This window comes from Hemibagrus wyckioides, linkage group LG03 (assembly GCF_019097595.1).
Source record: "Hemibagrus wyckioides isolate EC202008001 linkage group LG03, SWU_Hwy_1.0, whole genome shotgun sequence".
In the NCBI taxonomy this organism is placed as follows: Eukaryota; Metazoa; Chordata; class Actinopteri; order Siluriformes; family Bagridae; genus Hemibagrus; species Hemibagrus wyckioides.
In genome coordinates this window covers 17865146-17877645 of record NC_080712.1, presented here as the reverse complement: position 1 = coordinate 17877645, position 12500 = coordinate 17865146, and the positions used below count along the sequence as shown (strand labels likewise).

General features: G+C 45.2%; 1 protein-coding gene across 6 annotated transcripts in view; it reads right to left on the bottom strand.

Annotated features, from left to right (window-relative positions):
- The window catches only part of zmiz1a (zinc finger, MIZ-type containing 1a), a 129119-nt gene that overhangs the window by 40526 nt on the left and 76093 nt on the right, over positions 1–12500 (bottom strand). For all 6 annotated transcript variants that reach the window (XM_058385525.1, XM_058385518.1, XM_058385522.1 and 3 more), the window contains one exon: positions 4550–4669. In XM_058385525.1, the coding sequence (XP_058241508.1) occupies positions 4550–4618 (69 nt within the window). In that variant the 5' untranslated portion in view covers positions 4619–4669. The remainder of the gene's footprint in view (positions 1–4549; positions 4670–12500) is intronic.

Sequence of the window (12500 nt, the reverse complement as noted above, 5' to 3'; positions counted from 1 at the left end):
TCAAAACTGTCTTCCAAAAAAACAAATGACAAAAAATACACTCTACATATCTGCACATGTCAAGTTTACAATTGCGGTTTGTGCTTCATGGTTACAAATCATAAGTTACGATTACTAAACCGGTTCTAGGAATTTAGCCTTCTTTCAGGAAGGGTGTGAAGGATTGCTGCCAGGAGTCATGTGATACGTGCGATGCCATCTTATGGCTGTTTTCGTTTGTATTTGCAAAACGTGCTCCATGCATTTGCAAATAGTAAAATCCAAGTACAAACTGTTTCACAATACAAGTACAAAATCTGCTCCACGCATTTGCAAATAGTGACATACTGTAGACTTTAGACTTTTATTACAAAACATCCTGGAGATTTTGTCATCGTTTAAACAGATCCTGGGAATGTCTTTAATACAGGAAGTGCATCAGTGTAGTGGGTGAATGTATTGTGATCGTCAGTGAAAGAGATAAACGCGGTGTAAACGAGGTGTTTATAGCTGCACATCTGTTCTCATATGAGAGAATAATGAGATTTCTGTTGAAGCCAAAGCCGAATCATTGTATCAGAGATTAAAGCCCTTGTCCAGAGCATAGAGTTTGTCCAGGTCCTTACATCAAAAAAAAAACAAAAAACACTACAATAAGATTTAGACATCCTGACCTTCAGAGAACAGTAAACTTCTTCTCCAACGCTGCCTCAGAGCATTCTGTGAGATAAAAGGCATTGAGAGTGAGGGTTGTTTATATGTTTAAGTCTGTCTCTGGTGAGAGTTGTAGCTCCTCCTGCTCCAGCTTTGCTTAACCTCTGCTGCATCTGTGTGACCCTGTGAAGACCCGGTCACTACACACAAGGCCTCCTGGCTTGAGCGCAGCTGTGCATTCTGGGATGGATCCCCCCCCCCACCCCAGCCCATTAACAAAGAGCTCAGTGCTCCTCAAGGCCCGCTCGCACCACCCCAGCGTGTCCTAATCCACCCTCCTCATCATCTTTTGTCCACTAAGATGTAATAGATCCGCAACACTGAAAGCAGTAGCCAAGCAGGCCGCTAAACAAAAGAATGCACATGAGGGAAGCTTTGAGGCGCTGAATGAGAAGAGGCTTATTCTTTTTCACCATTTCTTTTTTTATTATTATTATTATTATTCGAGTCCTGAAACTGTTTATCCTTTTCTTGAGTAAACCCCTCCTTTCCTTTCCATCCCTATCACACTGCTGCTCACAAGACATGATGAGAAATTTAAACAAATGAGCCAGCCTCTTCAGAGCTCTCGCTTTGGAAACGGCCCAACGCTGTTCGGCCGTGCCGAGAGGAAGACCGCGCACACTCTGAAAACTTCCATTATGCTTGTTGATGGGCGCCTCCTCTTCCCCGCTTGCTTCAAGGAAGCGGCATTGTCTCCGGGGGGGCAGCAGAGGTCGCCATTTGAATGAGAGGCTTTGGTGTCCATTGACAAAGAGCTCATGTGACAAAGAGCCAGTGTGTGCTGCCACACAGCCCTGCTGAGTAAATCCCGCACAGCATAAGGGCAGTGTGGGCTGGGGAAAAAAACCTCCTCCTGCCACAAAGCTGGTTGAGACGAAATTGCGTTCGGAGACACTGATTGAGTCGGTATTCTGAAATGAATGACGAGTGATGGAGGGGGAACTGAAGGTAAGACAGAGGAGAGATGTTAAAAAAGACAGGAAGAAACAACGAAGTGTGTAAGTGTGTGTTTAGTGGCCCAGTTTAGAGCCGACGTGTGCGTTGAAGCACGATTGGCACGGCTTATGGCACAGGTGTTCCGAGAGCTCCAGCCAAACCTCAGCGCTCCACCTTTCCCCCCTCCCACGCTGACACTGTCCAAACACGACCCCTCCACCACACGACTCCGGCTATCTGTCACTTGACAAAGCCTCATGTTGCTCTTTTATATTGGGATAAGATTAATAAGCGATATAAGAGATATGGTCCAACACTTGTCTCTGTAATACAGAAGCCTGTCTAATCAAAAGCGATTTTTTTGTCTCAATTTCATACCATCAGAGAGGTGAGGCTGCTCGTCTCATCAGCATGAGGATGTGAACTACACATCTGGCTGCTTTAGAAGCAGAGCATGGCTCACTAGCACCAGGCATTTGTATTCCTCTTGCATGCGAATAGTAATTCAGTCCTGCTCCAGAACATAGGAAAAGGCTTTCTAATTAAAACTGAGTTGCTCTGCCATGTTTCCCTAATTAATTCCAAGCACCAAAGTTCTTGGTCTTGAAGAGGAAAGGGCAAATTAATTGTTCTGATCATCTGAGATAACATTTTCAAGTGCTCTGAGGGAAGTGTTGTGAACAATAAAGAGATTATATAGACTCAGAACAGGAGGGAGTTTTGCTCTGTGGAGCTGAAAGTAATGGTGTGCCAGATCCAGGATAAACACTGTATGGAATTTAGTTTGAAGTGCAACTGTAAGGGCGTAGGGGCTGTCACTGAAGCACTTCTCATTTTGTTTGATAGCTTTCAGCTGCTCTCTGCTGGGCATGTGGCTTTTTACTGTGCATCTGGAGCCCTGTGACAACCAAAGATATGCAGGGAAAGGCCTGTGTGTAAAGGAAAGTCCTTCGACAATGAAGGGAAGGAAAATATGACTCCTTTACACTCGCTACCTTGAAGAAAATATCAACAGATCACAGATAACAGGGGATGTCGAGACTTGGCTACAAGTAATATTGTTGAGTACTCGCTGAAGCAAGCAGATGATGGGATGTTGGGATTTAAGCCATAATAAGAAAATTATATTCCATCTTCCTAGTGATCCTCAAGGGCAGGGAGCGTCCTTATCCGACTTCATTTCCTTCATGCAGATGTTCAAAACAGACATTTCAGATAGGTTTGAATTTAAATAGAAACAACTTTCCAGACAAATTTTGTAGCACATTATCTCGCATTAACTCAATCCAAGTACTCAAGAAATATTAATATTATTAATCCACAGCGCTTCTGTTTGACCAGTTGAGTGTCGCGTTTGTTGCTACCTTTCGAAAAAGTTCCCGCATTACTTATGTTGCTGCATTTTTGCTGAAAGTTAACACTGGACCTGGAGTATCAGTGCTGAACCGTCAATAGTTCTGGTTTATGCCACTATGACAATGAGACAAAGTGAGAAGCAGCAAACAGAGCAGTGTGTCACAGGCCAAAGGCAGAAGAAAGAAAGGAAAAAAGTCCCCATCAGATGCAGAGTATCAGCCTCCCAGGCAGCCAGGCTTCAAAGACAGACCTGGAGTGATAAGGTGCCCTTGTTTACCGGCAGACAGGCTCGGGCTGTACCTGCTGCAGTTAAAAAAAACAAAAAAACAAAGCACGCGTACACACACACACACACACACACACACATGCTGGCTTTCAGCCAGCACCCCTGAATCAAAACAGCACAGTGCATTGGGCTGCATGCAAATACACACACACACACACACACATAACCTATACTGACTGACGTGACTGTCACGCCTGATATACTGCACACTCACCACACCCCAAATGTGCCTTTTCAATTTGATTAATGAGTGTCAATCGATGGTGTTGTGTCTTTTTGGTTAACGAGCCACAATCTGGCGTGCGTAATAAAGCTAGTAATGTCATTTGTTATGAATTAAGCAGGTGAAACATTTCAATTGGCATCCGTTAATGCCACAGACTGGTATAATTGAGAGGGCAGAGGTAACAAAAGCCAGGAGTTAACATGCACACGCAAGTGAGATACTATAAACGCTCAGGAGCACACACACACACACATACACACACACACACAGAGTCATGTACTGCACTCTCATAAAGCTGTCAACAGCAACAAAGAGTCACACCTGCACTCATAACAAACACACTGTCAAGCCATTAGCGGCATTTAAAAAAAATGACAAAGCATAGCCCTGGGTCACAAACTACCTGTGTGTTTACTGTATATGACTCCAACTCATACAGTGACAGAGATAAGCTTCTTCTGTGACCAATTTATTCTGCGCTAGATATGTGTCTGTTTGATATTTCAGCACAAAGTTGTCATGATGTGCTAGACACAAAGCTTGAGAAATGCCTGGGAAAAGGGGCAAGACGGGAGGAGACCTCGGCTCTGGCCTCATTCTGTAACCCGATCCAGGCCCGGCCAATTGGAAAGCTAACACATCGCCATTTAAGGCAGCTCACAGAGGCCAAGCAGCCGTGAACGCTCGCTACCAACTGTGCCGCTGCTCAAGCTATATTTGTATGCAGGCTGTATGAAGGGCTGCAACACAAGTCAGACAAGTGTTACACCATGTTTTTTAAGCTATAAAGAAATCATTTACATTTCTGCCATTTGGCAGACCCCCTTATCCAGAGCTACTTACAATTTATCTCATTTTTTATATAACTGAGGGTTAAGGAACTTGCTCAGGGACCCAGCAGTGGACCTGAGATTCCAACCACTAAGCTACCACATCCCTAATCCAGGTTATATGCCTGTATAGGGTTTGCTGTTACAGCTGATGAGCTCAATGAACTCATATATAAGTGAAGTTTACGGTTTGAGTTGATTGTGCTCTTGTCAGCTTACCTGTTTGATACACAGCAGTCTGTCATTGGTCTGCTGTATATGTCTGTCCATCGACGGAATCGAGTTCATCTTGATTGCTGTCTCTTTCTCTCTACCTGGAAGCCATTAAAGTTCTTCTCTCTGAGGATTGGACAGACAAAGAGAGGAGTGTGTCAGCATGAGAGGGAAAGCACTTCAGTGACGATCACCTCAACAAGGATCTAAGACATTAAGTGTTCCAGTCACTTTATTTTTTTAAACATAGGATTTCAGGGATAACCACTAAACATATTTCCATTCATAATTTACCAGGGCTCTGAGGAGAAGGTAAAAGTAGAGGAAAGAAAGAACCCGAGCTATGTACGAAACACCAACACCGAAGCTGTTTAAGGTGAGCCGTATCAGCGCGCTCATACCCGTCGGAGTCAACTGTTTGCATTGCACAGAAATTCACTCGGCCTTGATTTACCAGTCCGACAGCCGGCTCTGTCATGGATACGCTAGTTTCGGGAGCATAGGCCAGCCACGAAAAATAAGATGTCACGGACAAGACGTGCGCCGCATGTGTGTACGCTCTGTTCCCAAAGCAACGGCTGCATCCCATCAGCATGTCTATTACATGGTGTTAAAGGTATCATACCTTCCATTCAAGGTTATCAATTCTGCCTTGCTGGCTGATTTACAGTTCTATTCAGCGCTGAGTAAATCCAGGGCGCCTGGCTCGGAGCTGTAACTCATGTGCCAGAGGAGACTAGGGGTGGTAAAGGCAGGACTTCATTCCTCATCAGCCCAACTTATCACCATCACTCTTACAAATTTTCTGAATCCAAACAGACAGGCAGCTGAAAGAATCCCCCAGCATGCAGCCCTGCGGCAGCCAGATAAAGCTTGCTTCACACGCGCTTTTATACATGATCTGGACGCTTCGCATGTGCTAGAAGTTTCGGTATCTTAAAGAGAAACAGTTATCAGTGTACTGACAGGCTCATTAATGAAGCACTCGACATGGAAGTTAAAGCAGGATGACAGGTGTGCACTTGCTTGTATCATACTGCCTCTTTAATAGTCTAGCAGGTCACTGTAAGCAAAACAGTACAAATTAATTCCAGGATATACAGCTGCTCTGGGAAATAAAGCCGAGTTAACCCAAAAGCAGCAGTCGAGCTCTGAGCCGGGAGATGTGCAGAAGCAGGAGGTTTCCAGCAGGTGTCTCCCTCCCACACTGCAGTCTCACCACTATCAGAGCACTGCTTCCCCGTGTTCCTTTAAGCCTTTACAAGCGCTACAAATCCTCTACTCTTGCTCGCTGACAGGACGCTCTCAAACCTGCCGCATGCCCAGTTGACCTTGTGGCTATTGATTAACCATTTCCTACCAATCCCCGCTGTCTCTCACTGCCAGCTCCCGGCTTAGACGTGGTAACACGCAGTTAAAGACAGACGGAAAGAACGTGAGAAGCCCGGACGGAAAGGAAGTAACAAGGAGAAGAAGCTTGTCTGTTTCTCCCTCATGGTGCCGGGTTATGTTTGTTGGGAGGAAGACAATAACATGAAAACCCCGTCATGGCGTATGCCGAGCATCCTGCTCTGTGACGCAGGCCGGTCGTGGAGCAGAGCCCAGAGTCCGGTACTCTGCTCCTCCCTCGTTCCTCTCTCTTCTGTCCCTCAGGCAGGGAGGGCTGGAAAAACACTGGTTATATAACCCGGCAACTACCTCAATGAAAACAAACTCATGTCTTCATTATCCTGAGAGGAGCACAACCTAGCCATGAAGTCATTCCAAGCACAAAGGGCTACAGTCTGATACTCAGACCAGACCAGATTTCAGGGCACAAAAAATTCCTATATATATACATATGTATGTATAGACGTGTTAGCATTTAGATAACTTGCACACTGCTCTGAATATAGCTGTATGAAACGTATAAGAGCGTACACAATTAGAGGAGGTGATACTAAGGGATTACAAAACCGACCCATCTGGGCATGAAACAGTCCTCCGAAGCGGAAGGAAGATTAATCATATCAGAGAAGCGGCCCTACTAATAACGCATACCAGCAGAGCGAAAAACAAAAGCCAGGAAGTGGGGCAAAAAATTACTGTGTGGAAACCCACTCTGCCTTAACAGAGGAAGCAGAGGAGCAAGGGAGATAGAGGGAGGAATAGAGGAAGTGCGAGAGCTAGAGGTGCGGAGGGAGAGAAAGGAGATTATCTCTTTATAATCAGACACACGCCGCATGACTGACTTCTGTATTTTCAGCTCGCAAATGACTTCTCGCTCGCGCTCTCAAAATACCATCAGCAGGTTTCCTGGGTTCAGGATGCGGACTGAGGGAGAGTGAGACCAGCATGTACAGATCGTATATATATTTGAGCAAAGGCCGGGCTTAAAGCAGTGACCGTAATTACATCTCACTGAACAGATCTGAACTTCTCAAGCACTGTTATATCATAATGTTGTCTCTGGCGGCTGCACTGGGTTTGTAAATCCTGTAGTGGCTGTTATCAGTCACCTCTCATGCTGGGTACAAGGGTGAGGAGTGTGTCAGACAGTGTGCCAGCTGAGGCTGAGGCTGTGTGTCTCTACCTGTTGGTCACAAAAGATCGACTCTCATGCAGATCGATCGGATTAAAAAAATATATAATAATCATCATAATAATAATAAAACCCCAGGTCTTGCTTTCACATGTTACTAGTTGAAAAGTCATGATGGCTGATGAACACGGTTAACAATTAAAAAGAATGGAGAGGAAGAGTGTCTCGTCGTACAAGTCACAGCAAGTTTGTAAAAGATTAAAGCATTTTGCAAATACTTCTGCTTAGTATGTCATGACAGAGTGTAAAATCTGCTAAGTGGCTCGAGCCATGGTTTAAATGTGCAGAGTTTTTTTTTTCTTCTGCTGCTCCAGATGCCCAGTCCCAGCGGCTGCCCCTGCACTGAAACACATAAAGCTGTGTTTGTTGTGTGTGTGGAGTTGAACTGGGTAAAGGCACTCCACTGCTTGCCATTGTCCTGTCCCAAAATGTGCTATAATCCCCTGAACAGTCTCTGCCACTCAGTGTGTGTGTGTGTGTGTGTGTGTGTGCGTGTGTGTGTGTTGGCCTCCGCCTGCCCCCGCCTCTCCCTTTTTCTTCTCTCCCCATTCCCTCCTGCCACTCACTCACCCCCTCCTCTGCTCTCTCCCTCCTGCTCTCTCTCTCTCTCTCTATCTCTCCAGAGCCCTGGGAGCATGCTGCTTTAACAGGCTGAGGAATGGATTCATTTCATCTAATGTGGTTTGGTCTGCAGCAGAGCCACTCACCCTGAGCAAGAGGCTCCCCACTGCAGTCATGTGTTTTCATACAAGCCAATCAACACGGCTGCACCAGCCTGGCCTCTTTCCCTCCCACAATCTCTCTCTCTCTCTATCTCTCTCTCTCTCTCCCCTCCGTCCCTCTCTCCCTTCCTCCCTCCCTCCCATCCCTTTGACTCACTCTACCTTCCCCATTCTTCCTCTCTTGCCCACCCCTTTCTTTTCTCCCGCCTTTCTCTTTCACTCTTTCCATCTGCCATTGGCTCTCTATTTCACTCTGTCCAGCAGCTGACTTTCCTCCACATCTACCTCCATTTAAATGAATCGACTTCTAGACAGGGTCTGGTAGGAGTGTGCCATTTTTTATTCCCAGGCTTTACTGGATAGGCACTAGCTCAGAGTTGGTGTAAAGGAGTAAAAAATAAATAAATAAATAAATAAATAAATAAAAGGCAGAGTGCTAGCGATCACTTAATACACATCTAACATAGCCATGAGCTTTGCCAGTAATAATACTTGCTGCTACTACACAGCATCTGTTAGTGGTAACATCACTACTGCTATTTTCGCCACTGACCACCTCTTCCCCAGAGGGACTGATAAGATTGGACATTATGCACTCAGCTCCTGGCTAATGCTTAATCCTGGCCGATGCTTAGTGAAGGCAGAGAGAGTGAGAGAGAGAGAGAGAGAGAGAGACCACTTGGTCTGCGATAAAAACAACAAGAGGCCACAGAGTGGCAGTAACACCGAACATGAAGGAAAAAGCCTGGACACATGAAAGCACAATGACACAAAATGGATTATTCACTAAAGCTGGTGATGCGCACGTCACTAGGTCAAGCGTCCAACATTGCTCGTTTATTGTTTCATTATTCAACAGGACACTACAGAGAAAATTAAACAAAATGCACAGCTCACAAAGACATCACATAAACCAAAGTCACACACACCGCTTCTTTGTGCAGTATATTTTCTACACCACCCCAGGAGATGCAGTGACCTCAGCGTGTGTGACCTTGCCCCCAATCGCGCCGGAGAGGCAGAGCTGAAAAGCACATCACTAACACAGGGCCGGTCTCGCCACGCTGAAAATAATGTCAAGCCAGCATTTCCCACATACTAACAGCCAAGCAATGACTGCCCCATGCTGCTGCACCAGGAGCAGAGCTCAGATAATATCCACTTTAACTCCTCACCTGAGGGGAAATGCTGCAGAAAGAGCTAGCGTCAGTGAAGCGGATGATTTTTATGCACAAACTGTGACTTCTGCGGCCGCTCTGGGGTCAGCTCGGAGTTTTAGCTCGCAGTGGCAAAGCTAGGTAAGTCACCCGAGATGGTGACGGTCGATCTTACACCAGCAGCAGCAGTTACTGATGCAAGTGCAGCTGATGTGGAAGCTCAGACCTTCAGAGGGGGGAAAAAAACATCGTTGTTTAAAGTAAATTAATTAGCTAATAAAGGGACTAATTTGAAACACAAATGAGCTATTTTATATGGAGACTATTCCTGTGGTCCTGTGTTCTGCGCTTCCCAAAAGGGGAAAATTGAGAGCAGCTGTTTAACAATTTGATATTTGAGAGCATTTGGTGGCTATAAATATTGAACAGCAGCACGGTGCCAGAGGTCCCTACAATGGCAGGTATGTGCAACCAGATACCCAAGGGAAAATCCCATCATTCCATGAATGTGTTGAGGGAAAAGGGCCGTGGGTACGCTTGAGCTCCGTGATTCACTGTGCTGAAGGGAGTCTGTGAAAACAGACTCAGATAAGAACTCACTGCCTCGCTGTGGCACTCGGCCTCCTCGACCTGACATGACCGCAAATCACTCAGAGAAGTTAAATAACAATTTACCTCCTCGCTCTTATCAACACGACGACCTGATCTGGTCAAAGTGTGTCTGTGTGTGTGTGTGTGTGAAAGCAAAGCATGTTTAAAATTCCAGACAATTCCACTTTTGACTCATCCCAAGATCTCATTTGTTAGGTTAGACTGCGAGCTGGTCTCCATGTAGGACTGGGCATTGTGATGACAATATCAATATTGTGATAAATTATGGCACAATTCACTTATCATAATGTCTTTGAACAGAACCTTTCTTTTGTTTCTTTTCATTTATTATTTTTTTCATTAGTTACATTTGCTTTATATTATGGAAATGTCTTCAAGAGTCAGGGATTGTTTCGTTATATCAAGCATCACACCTTAAAAAAGTCTGCATCGTAGTGCACATGCATCTTCTGCGATTCATCGTGTTGCGTTGTGTGGCTTCCCCCCTTCCTTTTCCATTATCTGTGGAATTTTTACTCAAATCAATGGAGGTGGGTTTTTGCATTTTGCTTTCAGTTCCACGTTGTGAAAAATGCTGTCTAGCCTGTGGTTATCGATGTAAGGGAGGAGCAGTACATTTGAAAAATCAGGTCACACTGAGGCTCATGACCGCCAGTGAAACTCTCATGTGCTGTTCCAGTCTAAAAATAGAGCTTAATGCACATCACATCGAGGCAGACACTAAAAGTCTCCCGGCATTAGAAAAGAAAGATTCCAAGAATATTGAAGCGGTGCAGTAGTAGGAGAGCTCAGGCTATGCCGAATAGACATTCCTGAAACTTCAAATTCATGCTCTGAAGAATAGCTTCGTTGTGTACGCATGAGTGTTTGACTCTTTAAAATGGGACTGGACTTGAGATGAGGTTTGTAACACTTCAGGATTGTGAGCATCTCCTCTGCCAACACGATGCATTATCAGTTAAGAGGCAGTGGGTTGCGGGGCTGAAAGCTGAAGGCCTGCAGAAAATATGTTTCCACTTTTAAAAAAGATGCTTAAATCTTAAACCGTCTAATTTAGGGTGACAGCAGAAAGGAGGAATTCCAGGCCCGGGCTTTTTGGATACGCTGTAATTTACATTCTTGCAAAGTTCGTTCAAAGCGAGAGGTTGTATTTCAGGCCGAGTCTTTATCTCAAAGCAGAGCAGCTCAGGAGCTCCAGAGAGGAGGTTGGTGCTTTAAAGCGAACTTGGCAGGAAACAGAACCGTATCCGGGTCCAGAGAACTTGAACAGGTAAAGTGGAGAAACTCTACGGCTTTCCCGTGCCAGGCTCTCTATCTGAAAGTGCTGAAAAATCAGCTCCTGGATGATTTACGCGCAATGGCCGATGCGTTCTCTGGACAGAGAGAGAAAGTCATGTCCGTGTTGGCTGCCAAGTGCCGCACAAATACAGCACACGCTCCAGCTGCGTGCTCAGTTTATTACACTTTTATTCCCTCCTAACACGTGACCATCCAGAGCCTCTGACCAGACATAACCTGTAAGAGCAGGAGATTATATACCACTGACAACGACTGCACTTTTTGTAATAGAGATATTAACAAGAGACAGAGATGGATGAGAAATAAAAAGGAAAGTGTGAGCTCACATACAGACACATCAACACTGTGCTACAAATCCAGCACTTTTTCCCTTTAGGGAGCCCGAGTGTGGTGACCTCCAGTGTGACAGCTTTTTCCCTCTGTTTTATGAAACAAATCTAATTAGTAAGAAACCTCCAATGAAATGAAAGGAAAAGCAATTAGAGGCAAAAGTGAGAATCCATGAATAGAAGTTGTCAGTCTTAGCCACAGCCTGAGCGGCCAAGCCGAAAGCAGAGAATCTGATTAACCTAGCTCGCAGACGACCACGCTGCTACGATAATTAAAGGGATTCATCAATAGTTGCGTACGCACCTCCTAGCAGCGCCCATTACTCCAGGGCCTGAGTGCACTCTGCAGCGAGCCTTGAGTGCAAAAGGGCAGAGGGGAAGCGAAGAGGCTCTCTCATTTTTGCTGCTGGATTGGGCAGAGAGCTAATGAGATTAGGCTGTAATGGACTGAGAGTAAACTCACACTTAATACAAGCTCTGCTGGACAGGAGCTCTCGGGCCGCTCTGCTGACCGTGGAAGGCTGGCATGTGAGGGCTGTCATGGGAAGCATTGGCATGGGGGATCCTGTTCGGAGACGGCATTGGGCAGCGAGGGCGCCAACGGGCAGAGAGTTACAGACCCTCAGGGCCGAGCTCGGCACTTCACACAAACACAGCTCTGTGCTCACACTGAGGAGGCTCATTCACACACACACACACACTTACACACAGCTTCTGGACTTCCCCTTACAGAAAAAAAAAGTCCTGAAGGCAGGCATGGGCACTACTAAATATTTGTCAGTAGGAATGTAATCGTTGAGGTCTTCCTCAGCCCTGACTAAATTCCCAGCTGTTTATTCCTTACATTTATTGTTTAAGGAAGACTGTCGTGATTTTTTTACTGCATACGTGCGACATGATAACAGTTTCCCTGTTATGTGAAAATAAACAAAACTCACCTTTAAAGGCATTTGTTCATAACATTTGTCCCTGAAAGCTGAAAAAAAATGAAATATAATTTTCACTCATCTGTAGTACACTGCATTGTTGTTGAACTCTACTTTATTTACAGTAATAATATTATATTTTTTTCACCCGATTGTTGATCATGATCATCATCCAGACAGTATAGCGTGACACACACACACACTGTGCAGTGTTGTTGAAACATAAGAGTGGTATTTTTACTGATAGCAGAGGTGCATAAGTAAATAACATTTCTTTAGGGCTTTTTCTTTCTTTCTTTTAGTATGTGTCCTGGTTTGTTGGTAGGGAACC